Source organism: Schistocerca americana, chromosome 1 (assembly GCF_021461395.2).
Source record: "Schistocerca americana isolate TAMUIC-IGC-003095 chromosome 1, iqSchAmer2.1, whole genome shotgun sequence".
NCBI classification, from domain to species: Eukaryota; Metazoa; Arthropoda; class Insecta; order Orthoptera; family Acrididae; genus Schistocerca; species Schistocerca americana.
In genome coordinates this window covers 752,640,585-752,659,041 of record NC_060119.1, presented here as the reverse complement: position 1 = coordinate 752,659,041, position 18,457 = coordinate 752,640,585, and the positions used below count along the sequence as shown (strand labels likewise).

The 18,457-nt window shown below is 39.9% G+C and overlaps 1 protein-coding gene across 1 annotated transcript in view; it reads right to left on the bottom strand.

Annotated features, from left to right (window-relative positions):
• The window catches only part of LOC124611132, a 236,098-nt gene that overhangs the window by 39,937 nt on the left and 177,704 nt on the right, over nucleotides 1–18,457 (bottom strand). The window contains exons 10-12 of the mRNA XM_047140217.1: nucleotides 14,496–14,643; nucleotides 13,522–13,797; nucleotides 7,046–7,234 (exon numbers count right to left, since the gene is read on the bottom strand). Coding sequence (XP_046996173.1) covers nucleotides 7,046–7,234; nucleotides 13,522–13,797; nucleotides 14,496–14,643 — 613 coding nt within the window. The remainder of the gene's footprint in view (nucleotides 1–7,045; nucleotides 7,235–13,521; nucleotides 13,798–14,495; nucleotides 14,644–18,457) is intronic.

The window sequence follows — 18,457 nt, the reverse complement described above, 5'->3', positions numbered from 1 at the left end:
GCTAGCAGCACAGTAGTTCTGTCTTCAGTCATAATTTCATTGCTCTCTTGTATTGTTGTCATTACACATTGTTCTTTTGGTCTTAGTATTCACGACATCTTAGGACTTTGTTCTTGGATACTCATTTGGACTAGTTATTCTGCCGTGCCATTTCCAGTGCCTATCTGCCTATCTTTTCTCCTTTCATACTCGGCGACTTGTCATTGACTACCTTGGCTGGATGGTCAGATCTCTGGTTTGATGAGTCGCTCCCAGTCTTGTCTGATTCCAACCACTAAAACTGGCAACAAGATCAAAGGTTATCAGCATCTCATGGGTGCAAAGCTCGTGTAGTTTTTGGAACAGCAACAATAAAAGTTGCTCCTGCAGAAGCCATGGCAACAGCACTTTCAACAATAGCAATAGCACATTCAGCTTTTGTAGGATTAACTGCATAATCAGGGTATGTACTCCATACGGGCAGTCGTCACTTTCCCAGTGGACAGCTGCCCACCAACTTTCCCCCTTTTAGCAATGCCAGACAGGATTGGGACACACATTTATAGTTGGTGAATCAGCACTTCACAGAATTCTAGGTCTTTGATAACCTTCTCCACTGGTTGCTCTTCCTTTCTTGGGCTTCCACGGAGACATTTTTCTTACTGAAGCAGTTAGCTTCCCTCTCAAATCGTATCACACTCAATTTCAAGGAGATGCGCTCAGTGATTTCAAATTATTATTCACAGTGATTCCAAGTAGTCACATCACAACTCAAGTTTCATCAATACTGCAAGCAACATAGTCAGTTGTATCGGTCACAGATGACTGATTTGCAGGGCTTGAATTGCCATTGTGATTTCACTTGTGTGATCTCACCTCAAAAAACCTTGCATGCAGTCACCTTTATTCAAGACAACGTGATAAATCTGTGTAATCCGTCTGGATGATATGTCACAAATTATGCATTCTTTTGAAATTGCACAGGCAGCAATGAGTGCATCATAGCTCGATTGCAAGTAGCAGAATACCAGCTGCCACTGTACTCCCTGGTGGAGCGGAATGCATGTAAGCCTTTTCCCCAATGGAGTCATTGTGATTCATCAATGTATTGATGGCCTCTGAATAGCCAGTCACACCCCGTCACCAAGGGCAGGGGGATCTTCTGTCTTGTCCTGACTGCTTCATAGCACACCCACCTGTAGAATGTCCAGCTTGCTGGGACACTGCTTCCATTGGGGAAAAGATGGGCATCGCCAAACCGTCTACAGTAAGCTGTTGAAACAGTTGGGTTCCATTCCCAATTTCCATCAAGGAACAGTGCATGAACTTCAGGTCTACCAACCTATCGGCTGCACAATTGCATACCAAGGCATCTGTTACCAGGTAGACATGGGAGCTCATGTTTCCTCGATGAATTTCCAAATGTATGCTCATCTGATTTTTCCCTAAATTAGCTCTGCCCTCCCATAAGTCAGTTGTATATTATGATAATTAGACTCCCCTCTGGTGTCAGTTCACAATCACTGGCACATACTTAAACATTGCATGGTTGATGATGCTGCTTGTTGTCAACAGTCACTCATCCAGAAACATTTTCTGGCCTGGATGCCTTCTCATCGTTTCAATATCATTGATGAGGTTCATGTTGTCACTGACACAGTTTCCTTGCAGGAACACAACGAACTTTGTGCTGCTTTCTCACTTATCTTCAAATCTGGTCTGTGGTGTGTCCCAGATTTCCAGGTTAATATCTCTCTGTGTCCCAACAACATGCCCCATTTCTGCCGGGCACGAACCATTCCAGTCTCCTTACGGGCAGCCTAAAGCAGGAACTCGACTGCCTCTATGAGGCTGAGGTGACTGAACCTGTTAAATCCAGCACTTGGGCCATGATCCTGCTGGTGGTCAAGAAACCCACTGGCAGAGATTTTAAATCAACTATCAATGCCCACATCCAGGTGGAAACGTACCCCATACCATATCCAGAGCACCTCCTCCAAAGCTTGTCAGAGGTAAATATTTTTCTAGGGTACATCTCACCGACATATATTTGCAAATCCCACTGGATGATGACTCACTAAGCATCATGTTTATTTTCAAATACATATGTTTCTCCTTTGGGATCTCTTCTGCTCTGACATTCTTCCAGAGATACTGGGAATAGTTAACCATGTCTATCCCTGCTTGTACAAACTATCTTGGCAACATAATTGTCATGACCCCTATGTGTCAAGACTACCTGCTTAACATTTGCACCCTGTTTACTATGTTGTGTGATGAATGGCTCAAGTGCTGCTTACACAATTACCAGTTTTTTCATGAGCAAGTGGACTACCTCAGACACATTATCAACAAAGAAGGGATCCAACCCACTGACTGCAATGTTGCAGTTATTGATCTTCAATCCTGCTGCCTACACTCACAGAAGTTGCATGGTTTTTTTGGGGAAGGTGAATTATTATTCTGCATTCCTCCCTCAAGGGGCCCATATTATGCATCCCTAGACTAGCTGTAGGGGAAGGCATTCAGTAGAGGTGGGGGACAGCATGTGAGCACGCTTTTACTCAGCTGGTGCACCTGCTCTGCTCTGCTCCACGCCTTATGTCCCCCCCCCTTTCATGTCCACTGGTTTTGGTTGTGGGTGCCCCTCAGCCAGAGTGCATGCAGTGCTGGCACATAGGGATGATGATGATGATGATGATGATGATGATACTGAGCAACTGATTGACTATGCATCAAAGATTTTGACACCCACTCAAAAGAACTACTCATAGGCAGAAAAAGAAGCTTTGGCAATTATTTTTGGATTGAAGAAATTCCATGTTTACCTATTCAGGGCAAAGTTTACACTCATTACAGTCTGAAAACCACTGGTTGCTCTCTTTGGGGCACACTCCCAGCTTACAAAGTGGACAGCACAACGTCTCCACCATTGAGCGCTTTTCCGTAGGTCCTACGATTATACCATTAAATACAAGCCCACAGTACAACAAGCAAATAAGAATACTCTATCTCACTTACCAACAGGACCAGACCTGGCCTTTGACCAACAGGAGATCTCATTGTTCCACATTAACAAGGAATGGTGACGGACCATGGAAGTGTTTCCCTTATACTATTTAAATTGCTGCTGACATGGCATGACCCTATCTTATGGCACACCACGCGCTGTGCACTCCATGGGGGAAAGGGGGGGGGCGCAGGGCACATATGTTTCAAAGAACACTAATCTGGAGCTCCAGGCCTGGGCTCACCTCTCCCATCATCTGTCAGTCATCACAGACATTGTTCTGCTTGATGCTAAGGCAGATATTTGTCCTTCGGCCTGAAGTTATACAGCTTATCCATCGCAGGCATTGGGATTTGTCATGAATAAATGCCCTTACAAGCAGACCTGCTACTGGCCAAGACTGAACAAGGATGTGGAGGCCACTAACACCTGGTATCAGGTTTCTCTGTCCCAATCTTTGGCCATCTGATCAAGCCCTGGTCACTGCTGGGACCACATTCGCCTGCACATTGCAGGTGCCTTCCTAGGTTCTATGTGGCTCACTGTCATGGATGCTCATTCTAACTACCCCTATATAGTCAGTGTGGTGTCCACCACAACTGACTCCATGCTTAATGGATTATCCACATTCTCATCATTGAAAGGATTTCCCAAACTACTGTGTCAGACAACTGTGCATATGATGACGGCTTTTGAACAATTCTATTCCACAAATGCCATTTCCTCATCCTCCAATGGCAAAGCAGGACATATGGGATAGAAACTTAAACAGCAAATGTTAAAATGGGTGGGAATAATAACACCACCACAGCTGCTCTCACTGTGTTCCTGAGCACATACAGGAGCACTGCCACCGACAACTGTAGCCCAGCAGAGCTCCTCCACATCTCCTACATCTCCTCCTCCTACATCACCACAGGCCTGGAAAACACCCAAGCCCAGCACACTGGCTTGTGTAGCAGTGTGGGCACACTTCTACGGGGCAAACGACCTGAGAGGTTTGCAACGCGATCAAACCAACTAACTCCGTCCATGCCTCCAAACTGCACCGACTTTGGTGGCTCAATCATACGTGGAATTCTCACCCTCTCTGGTCCCATGACCACATGAGTATAGCTTGTGCTTCAGGACACCAGCAACAGTTTCTGTGGACAAGAGCACGGGGCTGAATGTCTTGCCACAGCCTCCACCTCCTCGGCCAATGTCACTCATGCCACCAAACCCCAGCACGTTCCCAGGTGCCCTGGGCTCCTCCACCCAGTCAGTAGGCTTCAGTACCAGGACGCTAATGGTGCCAGAAGTTCACCTGGCAAAGCACTTTCCAGTGTGCTTCAAGCCATATGTGCCCATTTAAGACGGGGAGGATCTAGTATCCCAGCTCAGTGATTTTGAAAGCCTGCCAACGGGCATGAAGCTCTATGACAGCCACTGGACAGCGCAGCTCCATCTGTAACCACGAGCATCGTCACCACCGTGTGCTGACCACAGAGTCATGTCCATATTGCCAACCTATCAGTGCTCGCGGCCACCCTTTAAAGCTAGTAGCACAGCGGTTCTGTCTTCAGTTGTGATTCTGTTGCACTCTTGTATTGTTCCTATGCACAGTATGGTTCTTTATTACACATCCGTTGTTTGATTCTTTATTAGAACACAATGTATGATATGTTAATGTTATACATAAAAGTGTATTTATATGCGCATATGAAAGTGACTCAGCTGTCTAAATCTATCATTTGTGTGGAGCAAAACATTTTGTTTCAAATGATGGTCTCAGTGGAATAAACATCTTGTATTGACAACTTAGTGTTGTAAGTGAGCAAATCACAATGCTAACAGAGCATGCATTCTAGTAGAGCAAAGATTTCTGACTCTTTCAAACCAGCCATAGCTGCACATCCAAAACAGAATCAGTCTGCAACTAACAGTGTCTGGTCAATACAACTACTGCAATAATGCTTGTATCTGCATCGGTATGCAAATCAACAGGAAGTCCATGAATTGCATGTGTGCCACAGAATGGCAGGGCAGCGAGATACATTATACAGTGATCAACCTTGCTGTTCAGTAATTCAACAATAATGCCCTGCATCAATCCCAATGGCAAGGACAATTCTGCAATGAGACTTCAATATTCACTATGTAGAAATTGTGTCTTAATGATCAATAAACTGAAAATCTTTTGTAGTAGTTATGCTGGAAATGAAGGCACTGAGACAATGTTGCTGATGACTGACACAGTGAACATGTGTCTGTTGAAATAGGGTAATGAAGAAAATACTTTAAATGGATCATGAACAAACCCCTATTTCACATGAGTGTTCATGTCACACTGAACATATGGTATGGGAAGGTAATTGTGAAGCTATACAGTGCTTGGTGTATTTACCTTTCTTACTGACAGAAAGCCCATTATTCGAATTAATTCTATTTGTGACTCTATGGTGTATTGCTGTCACATTTATATTCCTCTGATATTCTATGGTATATGGGAATCGTTTGATTTTTGGAAGATATTACTTTTTTTTGCCAATTAATTTGACAGTATGATACTGTTACATGTTCTTTCACATCATCCCTTTTATTGCTGTAAACAACAGGTTTGCAAAACCACAGCTCTTTCTCAAAGCAAAGTAAGTCCCAATGTCCTGTTACTGGATAATCCATTCAGTTGTGTTCTAGGCGGTACTAAATTTTAGTTCACACAATTGATTTTGAAATTATACAACATCATCTTCAGATGCACTAGTGACTGTCCATTTCAACTGAAATTTTGAAGTACATTAAGTGACCCAACTGCATTTTGGCCTTCATAATGGGTACACAAAAGAACTGGCATATGTTATTCTTACAGCAGCACTACTGATTTTTGATGTGGATAAATTTTAGATTATTTTATGTACTTCAGTGTTTCAGCCAAGTTGGACTTCCAAAAGCACGCCTGAAAATGAAACTATATTGTGGAAATCAATCATGAATTAACTACCATCAACAAAACAGCTTGTGAATTGTCCAAAAACAGTATATAATGAAACACAGGTGATCATCCCTGCAGTTCTGTACACATGATGACGAATCACTAAAGAACAAAAAGTTACCTTAAATTTAATTTTTGATGTGTCCATGTCACTGAAATGAACATAAATCTGCTGGAGTACATAGTAGACACCAATTACAACTGGTAAATTTCATGTTTCTTTTAAGTCATAGTTCTTAACAAACTTTGAGGGTTGCTGACAACATTGTAATTCTGTCAGAGACAGCAAATGAGCTGGAAGGGCAGCTAAAAGGAATGGGCAATATCTTGAAAGGAGGGTATAAGATGAACATCACCAAAAGTAAAACTAGGATAATGGAACATAGTCAAATTAAATCAGGTGATGCTGAAGGAATTATATTGGGAAAAGAGACACTTAAAGTAGTAAAAGAATATTGCTATTTGGGGATAAAAATGACTGATGATGGTCAAAGTAAAGAATATATCAAATGTGGACTGGCAATGGCAAGGAAAGTGTTTCTGAAGAAGAGAAATTTGTTAACATCAAGTATAGATTTAAGTGTCAAGAAGTCTTTTCTGAAAGTATTTCTAAGGAGTGTAGCCATGTACAGAAGTGAAACATGGACGATAAACAGTGTAGACAAGAAAAGAATAGGAGCTTTCGAAATGTGGTGCTACAGAAGAATGCTGAAGATTAGATAGGCAAATCACGCAACTAATGAGCGGGTACTGAATAGAATTGGGAAGAAGAGGAATTTGTGACACAACTTGAGTAGAAGAAGAAATCAGTTGGTAGGACACATTCTGAGGCATCAAGAGATCACCACTTTAGTATTGGAAGGAAGCGTGGAGGGTAAAAATCTTAGAGGGAGACCAGGAGATGAATACACTAAGCAGATCCAGAAGGATGTAGGTTGCAGTGGTTATTTGGAGTTGAAGACGCTTGCACAGGATAGAGCAGCATGGAGAGCTGCATCAAACCGGTCTCTGAACTGAAGACCACCACAACAACACAATTCTTAACAAATGTAAGGGAATTTCAGATGAAGTTGTATACTGACCTGGAATTGAGTAGAATGACCCACTGGATTACTAGAATTTGTTGAAACCTGTGGAAATGTTGTAAAAGTCTGACATCCAATGGCAGGTCTGGATTGACCATACAAAGGCTGCTGCTGATAACTGTTTTGATTGTTATTCTGAGAATAGTTAGGTAAAATAAAACCAGGTGACCCATTTTGATATATGCCCTGAAACAGAAGTCAAGATTTAGCAAAACAATGATAATGAAGAAAAAAAAAACAACAACAACAACAAAACATTGCACATTTTAATGAACAGTACGGTCTATACAGAGTGGCAGAAAATTTTGTTTTATTAACATAAGTACTGATAAGTCTGATTTTTTTAGTAATTTTGAACAAACCCTTCTAATAGATGCAAAATGAAGTAGTTTGACAGCAGCAATCCAGTGTTACTGTTGTCACACATTATGTAAATACAGTAAACACTTAAGGGAAGACATTTCAAATGGTGTTTAGAGAAGTTGAAACATAATCATAATTAGGGCAGCTAGCATTGCTATATGACTACATGAAAACTGCAGGCCAACAATCGATTAGTGAGGATGAAAAAGCACAAAAAAAGGAGCAAAAGCTATTTTGTCACAGGGAAAAGTAAAACATACTGTTTTTTTCAGGTTTGCATAGGATCATCATTTGATATTTAGAAAAGAGTAAAACAGTTAGCAGCTCTTATTAAATAACATTACTGGACATAGTAAGATGAAGCATTAAGTGTCCAGGAATGGTGTGCAAAAATTATGATCTTGCACTTAACTAATGTTCCAACACGCACATTTGCCACTGTGTTGATAAGTGGATGAAAAGGAATTCGTATCAGTTCACAAATCCCATAATTACCCACACCTTTTACTAATCTAATAAATTAACTTTGATGAAATAAAGTTTCATCAAGGAGAAAGAAACCATAAACAAACATCTGCTCATATTGTATAGACCTATTTCACTTAAACGTGGCTAGTTCCTGAACTATTTTCTCCTCGTGTAACGAACAATCCCTTGCTTACATAGTGTAGTGTAGTTCATCCATCCAGTTGCTGAAGCACTAAGTATGTGCTGTTACCCATGCGCTCTGTGATCCACATCAGTAGTAGCTTGCACTGTCGAGGATATGATGCTCCTGTCTCTCTCAGTATGGTCATTATCAAGGTACTATAACTGCAGGAGGTGCAATGGCTTTACACTGAATGGTATTTGTAAGGACATAGTCAACATGGAGGTTGAGCAGTGAGAAAAAAGTTGCTACAGCAAAGTCTAGCTAAAATTACAGCAGACGGTGTTTTGCCTCGGAAGAAGTTGATATAAACTGAAGGGAAAAATGACAGTACTGCTGTTAGTAAGACCTCTCATTAAAGATATGCTCTAGTTAAAAACTATCAAATATACTTTAGTTGAAAACCATTTTATCTTTTTATTGACAGTAAAGTGGATATTGTTTCTGAAATATATGCACTGAAAGTCGAAAAAATAATACACTTGGCTCATCCTAAAACTAAAGGCAACATTATTAATAATACTTCTGTCATAGAAAAATAGGATGAAGGTGGAAGTAACAAATACACTCAAACCAGTCAGTGATTAAGCACAGTTAAGCAGCTTTCATATGACTTACATTAAGGCATTATTCAGTGAGTAGCTTTAGAATTTAACAAGCAGGAAATATTTTCCAAACCTGTCTTGTCTGTTAAAGTAATTAATGTGGAGACATTCATCAATAAAATTATCAGTGAATGGAAACCAACTCCTATTAAACTATAAACACATTATCTAACACTCGATTCACTGCTGATTCCCAAGCACTTTATGTGCACAGAACTAGATGCATGTTGCAGCCAGGTAGTCACCCTGTTTAATAATTTTATAAATACCTCAAATTCTAGCATCTAAGTAACCAGAGCCAAAGCCACATGTGGAGCAGCAAGTATGGCAGAAGACATCTGCCAGCCAGCTAAGTAGCTGCTCTTTTAAAGTGTTTGCATTGCGGAAAAACCAACTCACTGTGGATAAGAACTGCCCTGCTCCAATTAAGAAGCATACAGAGAACAAGTTTGCTATATTCAACAACATATCAAAGATGCCAATGTCACACTTAGTGAAAATACTTACACAGGTCTGGCAGGAGCTGCTCAGGTTGACAACAATCATGGACATGTATACAATTCTTGCGCTCAGTAAGATACATTCATGATACAGATTTACAATTCATCAATTCATTCCCTTCACTTTATCAATCTAGTCATTAGCATGAGCACTCCTGTTTTTCCACTGATGCTTCAATATCAGCCCTCCCCCCTCCCCCCCACCTCTGGTCCTCATCCTACACACAAAGAAACATGTACAGAGAGGGCTTTTTAGTTAAATCACATCCCAGAAGTGAGTAACACAGTCAGTAACAAATGACAATCTGATTCAAGAGAGAAAAATTTTCGACAGTCAATTTGGAGACCATTCAACAGACAGCTTAGTAGGTTTTAGCAGTTTATAGTCCCAAGATGTCTGAACACTGTGGGCCCCCCCCCCCCCCCCCCTTTCAGGATGCATCAGAAGGCCTACAGAGATACATCACTATTATCACTATTGCCCTCGAGGTCATTCCTGTGACTTTGTAGCAAATGGTACCAGCAGTCAACTAATAGATAACAATCACAGCCTGATATTAGCGATCAGGGGGCAGTTCTTTACCAGAGAAGAATCGGACATCACAAAATTAAGCACCATAACTTTATGCATTATTTTGGTTGGTGATATTCAAGATTGTTCAATCAGCTGTAACCCATGGAAAAAGCCTGCTAAGGAAATTCAAAATGCAACATATTTCTGCAGCTTGCATTTCTGGAAGGTGGTTCAAACTAGTGAGAGACATCAACCTTAGAGGATTCTCTGTCAGCTGGTCAGATAAACCTGATGAAAAAGGAGATGTTTCACTCTTAGAAGTGCAGATTACTCACTCATTACAAGGTTACAATCAGCAGTAGTAAAAATTAGATTACAGAAGATTTTTGCAGTGCTACCTGGATATTCTTCATCAAATGCATGATAAGGGAAACAGAACAGAACACACGCTAGTTGCAGCTGGAACCATCTCTGGTGCTGAGTGGCGATATCAATGCTCACGGCTCAAACTGAAGGGAACATGGATACAGATGGCCTAGGACAAAGCTTTACTAACACAGGACCATCACCTTATAATTCTCAATGGTAGGTCTATAACAATAATGGAAATTCCTGGATGGAAAATATATAAAATAAGGGACTGGTAACCACTCATCTACATTTTGGTTTGGCAAATTGCTGAATTACAATGCACCAGAGGAAGTTACTGTTTAAAGAGTTTGGTAGAAGTTCCAGGATAAAAGATATTACTCCCAAAGAAAAAAATTTGAGGCAATGGATGTTACAAGTTATGAGAGCATAGAGAAGAAATGTTCCTCCAGTAACAAGTGTCGTCCATATCTTTCAGCTGAGTACACCTCTTTTTTGAGGACATCAGTATTCATTGCATAATGATAATTATTTTACTGTATGGGTAATGGCATAATTCAACATTTTGAAACTGGAAATGGGGAAGGCAACGTGAGAGACCATTTTGGTCTAGGGTTCACAGATTTTTTTTCTTTTCCTTTTTTTTCCTGTACCAATCTGAACATCAGTTGTCAAATAAGTGTAATTTTTTATGAGGAGCTGTGTAGAGGACATATTTGTATCTCTTTATGTGTATTAATTAAGACTGTCATGTTATATTACATGTACTTTACACTGCAAACTTGAGAGCTGAAGCAACAACAGAGCCATCTACCAATGATAACCTCGACTACAAATACTGCCTGATACCAGTGCCACTGCTGGGTGCCCAGCTGGTCGCAAATTCTGAAGGCCATTATCATTACTACTGGAAAGAATAAAAGCACTGTTCCTTTTTTCACAGAATTTGTAATAGTTATTAATTTTTTTATTTATATATGAGCTGTAATTCTTCTTTGTAAAATTTGTGACTATTTTTATTTGGAACTTTTAGATCTTAGTTTGACATATGGCAAATAAGCAACTACAAATAGAGCCAGGTCATTTCTCTGAAACAAGACAAATATCAATTTTTGAATTATCTTGAAAAGATTTGTACGCTGACGCTGAAGTACAAAATGCAAGACTAAATGGGAAAAAATAATGTTCTCCAATTAAACGTGTTACTAACAGTGTGTTCTGTCCCCAAATGACCTTACTGTTGTTCCCACCAATTCAGACAGTAAATTACACACATCACCCCACACTTTAAGCCCATTGAGCAACAAAAGTGGCATATTGTCAGAAGAGAATATTTGTTCCAGCATTCTGCAGGCACAGGCTGGTTGCAATACAGATAACTGGTGTACCACAAAGAGTGATTGAAATGATGGCACGACTGGAAACATACTTCAAAGTTGAAGCACACGTGACAGTAAAATTCTTGTAGATGTCACATATAAACTGCAGATGGATTCACAGCGCAATTGTGGCAGCATGTGGACAAAACGCTATGTCACATCCAGCAACAGTGAAAAGGTGCAAGTAATTTGAACAAGGCTGCATAGGCATTGTTGATGCTGACCTGTGCTTCCAGATCTTGCACCATGTGATTTCCCTCTTTTTGGCATGCAGAAAGAACATGTAGGGGGAAAGAAGTTTTCCAACAGAGAGGACATCATTGAATGTCTCTGTAAGCATGGAGCAGATTTCTGTTGTAGAGGAATTAAACAATTAGTACAATGGTCTGACAGCTTTTTGCGGAGATTTGGTGAAAATTTGTAAAACAGTTTCAGGTACCTTTGTCACTTTGAAATGTGTTGCAGCATTCAGTGAAAGTAACTTGGCCTGACATAATGACCTGTAACTTAATTTTTGAAGTCACTTCGTACACAATATTTTCTGTATAGGTATGACAATATAGCATTTCTTTTAACAATACTGAAATATAATCTGCTTCCATTAAACAGAATAATGGTGAGGATTGTATATACAACCACCTTTATAGTGCTGTGGGAAAGTAACAGTGGACATAATAGTCTACGGAAATTATGTACAGGGAACGTGTTAAAAAGTTAAAATGGCCACAGCACTCAATGGGTTATGCAGCTCACATCTCATTCAATAGTCTCATATTTTTTCTTTCTTATATAATCCCTGATAAGTTTTGCAACTGTCCTACATAAAAGCACAAAGATCGGAGTTATATGTGCCTTTGGTGGAAGTAAACTTTTAAAACAAGAAGGTAGATCAATAAAACAGAATGATCAATGATGTACTGGTAATTCAGAACTGCAGAAATATCACAGTATAAGAAAAATACAACACGAGTACAGTACAGAGACTGGATAAAATAAGTTTCCAGATTGACGTGTTTTCATATTATTGCAACCAACTCTTGAACAGATTTATCATGTACTGATTTGGAATGGACTTACTGAACTTCATAATTTTTACTATTTTTATGCAGAGACAGCAACTGATATTCAGAATGAGATTTTCACTCTGCAGCGGAGTGTGCACTGATATGAAACTTCCTGGCAGATTAAAACTGTGTGCCCGACCGAGACTCGAACTCGGGAAGTTTCAGCAACTGATATTGTTTATATAAGAATATACAGCCTACAGTTGCAGGTTAACTTTATCGTTTACCTAGGTTTCAACGTTAGTAATAACGTCTTCTTCAGAACCTGCAAAAAGTTAATATTATAATGCACTAGTAAATTATATTAGATATGGTCATCCTACAGGATGCAACATGTAGTACTTACATAAATTATAATTTAAATGTTTGCCTAAAACAAGCCATGTCGTAAGTCAACTTTATAAAACTTGATGCATAACCATAAGGTTTTGTCACTTCTATTAAACAAGCTGTAGCAAATTCACTTTAAGCCCATTGTATGGGCCTCGTTGTGTGATTAGAGACTGCGGACTGCGAGGGCTTCGCGGTCTGCCTCACAGAGGGTGGCAGGCATGCACGAGACATATAGAATCAAACTCTTATTATGCATGCATCAGATAACATTTCTGCTCTGAATTAATTTTATACTTTACTACTGTAAGTTAGTTACAGTATCCAGCATAACTACGTTTTACATTCTACTACAGAGCCTTATAAACTGACCAACAAATCTCATATGAACATCTGTAGGAAAGGTTCTATTATTACAGAAACTGTAATGGAATACTTACTGAACACCAGAACAGTATTATATATTGAGTTAATACTACTACAGAACAACCACTACAGAGAATTAAGGAGAATTCTGAAATTAGACTCTGTGACTTTGAATATAATAATTCATACAATGGTGGAAATCATTGCTTACAAGGAACAATCGAATTTTGATTCTGGTCTCTTATCAGATTCCAAATGACATGAAAATAGGAAAGAACCACAATCATATTAGTGCTTAGTGGCAACATTCTTGCTTCTAAGTCTCAAGCATTACCTGTACTTGTGGATGCGAATATGTGAAACTGTTGTGCATCTGCTGCTGCTGCTGTTGACTCTGAAGTGGCAATGGATGCTGTGTAGTAGTGGCTGCTGGGAGTTGTTGCACACCATACGGCAGTGGTTGAGTACCATGCACTGGTAGAGTGCCAGGAGGTGGTGGTAGTACCTGAGTATCAAGCACCGGTAGAGTGCCAGGAGGTGGTGGTTGAGACCATATTGGGGGCAGTTGCATCACTAGTGATGGTACAGGTGGAAGCTTTGTGAAGTCAGTCTGCAAAAACATAGTAAATTGAAGGAGTGTTTGTATTTAGAATATAAGTAGAATATAAGCATGTGAGTTTAATTCTATTTGACCCTGTCAATATGAATTATTCAGTTGTCTAAATGTTAAAAAGCTTACGATCATATAGAGCTCCCTCAATTAAAAAGGAAAACTATTGATATGAGATCAGTATTCCTTTTGTTTCAAATTTATGTATCATATTATTGATATTACTTAACAAGTATTCAGCTGTATCATCAAGATGACTGACTTCAGGGAGCTCAAAGGATTAAGCCATATTTTAAGTTTTATACCTCAATTCTCAAGAGAGAGATCCAAACAGCTTTGAGCCTCCTCTAAATGAGTTTCTATCAATTATTGCTTAAGATTACTTCAATAATCACCAAACCATACAATGTGGATAAATGTCTTAATTTTAGGAAGTCACAGTTCTCCTCTTTCTTTGTGGGTGACTTCTGCATTCTATGTAGCAAATTAGTATTTTTGTTTCAAGAATCAGAAAAACTACATCGGTCTTTTTGTGAAATTAGTTACACCTGTGTCATGTCTAACATTGCAGAGCATAAGAGAAACAAGAAGCATCAATTAACTGTGGATTATTGTTAAAAATATGAATTCAATTCTGATTAGATTTGCAGTAATTGCAAAAGTTGTTATGATTTTATCTGAGGTTGCTTATCACTCACATTAAGAACTGGATGTGGAGTTTCCTTCAGCAATTTCGTCTCAGGTGTTGGGCTGATATCCATTGGTTCTGGCTTGCTTGTCTTCATATCAACAGATGTTGGTGATGGGGTCCTTGGTTTGACTGCAGGAGGTACCTTCTTCTCTGGGCTGTGGATTATTTTCAGTTATATTTTCTTTTAGACTCCTTGAATCAATAACATGTAAAATACATTGCACAAACTACAGTGCTCTGCAAAACAAAGTCAAGATAGGCAATGTAATATAACATACGAACTACTTGGTTGTGGTGGTGGGGAATCAAAGTGTGGGAGCATTTTGCCAGAGGTTTTCCAGTTGTGCACAAAAAGTTAGACATCACATGGCATGATGTCAGTATGACTATTGTGCCAAATGGGGCTAGCCCGACAACACAAAGCAGTTGAAGGATTCATAAAAGACAGCGTATGTCAATCACTGAGTGGTTACGGTGCACTGTGGTGGCTGTTGTTCATTACAACATGGCCTAGAGACAACATTTGGATGACTAGAGACAACATTTGGATGACTTCACATGGGGAAAAAATTGTTGGTAAACTGGAAGGAGGCTGGAATGTGATGACTGTAGTCCAGAAGTTTGGTTTTACTCACAGCTTTGTTTCACATGCATGGGGAGTGTTCCGAACAACAACCATTGATGCCTGAAGGAGAGGAGGTAGTCAAACATGGTCAACTACTGAAGCAGATGACTGCTAAATTGTATAACAGGCAAGAAGGGACCCACATCAAACAGCAGGTGCAATTGCAGCCACATTTAACATGACAGCAAGGCATGCATTCTTATACTCCAGAGTGCTATGGAAACTGCATGGCGTTGGTCTCTTTGTCCTACAATCAGGACTTGTGTCCCACTGACACCTGCACAGCAGCAGTCCCATTTGTGATGGTGCCATGAGCATAAGGACTGAACAATGAGGAATGATAGAGTGTGTACTTTTCAGGTGAGAGCAGATTCAGTCTGAGTAGCGATTCTGGCTATTCTCTCATATGGTGACAGGTGGGAATATAATATACACCAAGGAACATTGTCCAATATGATCATTTCGATGATTCAGGCGTTACAGTGTGGAGAGTCATAATGTTGCATGGGAAAATTGCTGAAGAGGGTAAACTCACTGGTCAACATTATTGTGACAACTGTACTCCTCCCCCATGTGTGTCTTTTCAGGGTGAATTCAGTCCTGGCTTAACTTTTACGGATGACTGCGTGCAACCACTTTGAATAACACAGGTGGAGCAGCTCTTGGAATGACAGGATATTCAGCAAAAGGATTAGCCTGCCCATTCCCCTGTCTTAAATCCCACCGAGCACAAGTGTGATGCTGTGGGGATACTTACTGCAGCAAATCCACATGCACCAATGACCATGCAGCAGTTGTCGACTGCACTGGTGGGGGAATGGCAGCTTGTGGCTAGTACGGTAGCGCAGTACAGAGCATGCATTGCTGGCCATGGTGATCGTGCATCCTATTAACACTTTGGAGACCAGCCGCTTATAAGGATATTGGGTCTATGAAACCAACCATTGATGCCATTATTTAAAGTGTTACTGGCGTGTATGTTACTGATAAGAATAGCATGTGCTAAGAAAATATAGTTACCCTCCCAAGAAAAAGATGTTTCCAATATTTCTTGCTCATCCAACAGATGTGATTTGCAGCAGAATTAAAAAAAAATTTTTTAAAAAAATAACAAAAAATTGTGAAACCTAGTGAATACATGTACGAAATTAAGTCAATGTAATCACACTATCTCAACCATTCGCGACAGCAACTGTTATATTCGCTAATGTTTCTTTAGAAATAATTCTAGACATTGACAATAAAAGGCAGTGTCAGTCAAGGGACCAGTAGTGAGACGTTTATGAACTGTTCTCGTATGCAGTGAATCCAGCATTCGAGAGACAGATTGCTCATGCATTGAGAAAATCGTGGCCCAACCTATACTCCAATGTGGTCTTTGTAACAAGAAGTTACGGCCCAAGCTATGCTCAGTATTTGTCTCCCAAGTGTTAAGAACCATATCCCATGTTTTGTAACATCCCGTGGACCATTATAAATAATGGTGACTTCAGTGTAAGTATTATCCGTTTATCTCATTGTGTATTTCTTTCAGTTATCTGTAACATGTCCTTCTATGTATGGTTCAAGTTTCATAGATCTATGTTAGAGTGATGTATCACGTTTAAGTTACTCTTGTCCTTAAGTTTTACAGATCAATGTATATTAAAAAATTATACATCTAAATGTAAGTATACAGAATTTAAAATAAACTTTACACATCAGACTTATAATTAAAAAAAATGACATTCCATATTGCTTCACTAAATATATGTCTCCCATCTTATTTACTGCATCACATTGTCAACCATTTTGAAACATGCATAATAAGTCTAGAATATTTTCCTCATTTGGTCTGTTGGACGCAATATTTAATGTTTTTTAGGCATCTGCTACTTGATGTACGAGTATAACACTGCCACACACAATTAGAGTTAAATGATATATCAAAAAACAAAGATGATGTGACTTACCAAACGAAAGCGCTGGCAGGTCGAAAGACACACAAACAAACACAAACATACATACAAAATTCAAGCTTTCGCAACAAACTGTTGCCTCATCAGGAAAGAGGGAAGGAGAGGAAAAGACGAAAGGATGTGGGTTTTAAGGGAGAGGGTAAGGAGTCATTCCAATCCCGGGAGCGGAAAGACTTACCTTAGGGGGAAAAAAGGACGGGTATACACTCGCACACACACACACACACACACACACACACATTATATATATATATATATATATATATATATATATATATATATATATAAAAAACAAAGATGAGGTGACTTACCGAACGAAAGCGCTGGCAGGTCGATAGACACACAAACATACACACAAAATTCAAGCTTTCGCAACAAACTGTTGCCTCATCAGGAAAGAGGGAAGGAGAGGGGAAGACGAAAGGAAGTGGGTTTTAAGGGAGAGGGTGAGGAGTCATTCCAATCCCGGGAGCGGAAAGACTTACCTTAGGGGCAAAAAAGGACAGGTATACACTCGCACACACGCACATATCCATCCACACATACAGACACAAGCAGACATATTTGGTCTTTAAATATGTCTGCTTGCGTCTGTATGTGTGGGTGGATATGTGCGTGTGTGCGAGTGTATACCTGTCCTTTTTTCCCCCTAAGGTAAGTCTTTCCGCTCCCGGGATTGGAATGACACCTTACCCTCTCCCTTAAAACCCACTTCCTTTCGTCTTCCCCTCTCCTTCCCTCTTTCCTGATGAGGCAACAGTTTGTTGCGAAAGCTTGAATTTTGTGTGTATGTTTGTGTGTCAATCGACCTGCCAGCGCTTTCGTTCGGTAAGTCACCTCACCTCATCTTTGTTTTTTTTATATATATATATATATATATATATATATATATATATATATATATATATATATATATATATATATATATATAATAACAATATGGATTAGAACAGATTGCTACTCGCCAAGTAGGTGTAGCTATCAGACACAGTCCATTATCAGATGAAGAAACATATGTACACACATTTATAAACACACACAGCCACTGTCGTCTTTGGGCACTGTGGCACCACTGGGTCAATACCATTCTTGGCTTGGGTGGGTAGCAAGGATACAGAAAGGTACAACAGAGAGAGAGAGAGAGAGAGAGAGAGAGAGAGAGAGAGAGCAAGGGATAGCTGGGTAAGTGTGGGAGAAGATGCAGTAGTGCTACCTGAGTGACCATGGAGACCGCATGGTGGCGGCACTGGGAGGCTGCGCTGGTGAAGGGGATAAGCAGAGAATGGGAAAGGATTATAGCAGGTGTATTGGGGGCATAGAAAATGAGTGTAAGGCTGGAGTGGAAGCAGGAAAGGGGATAGAAGCATGTGACGAACAAGGACTAGT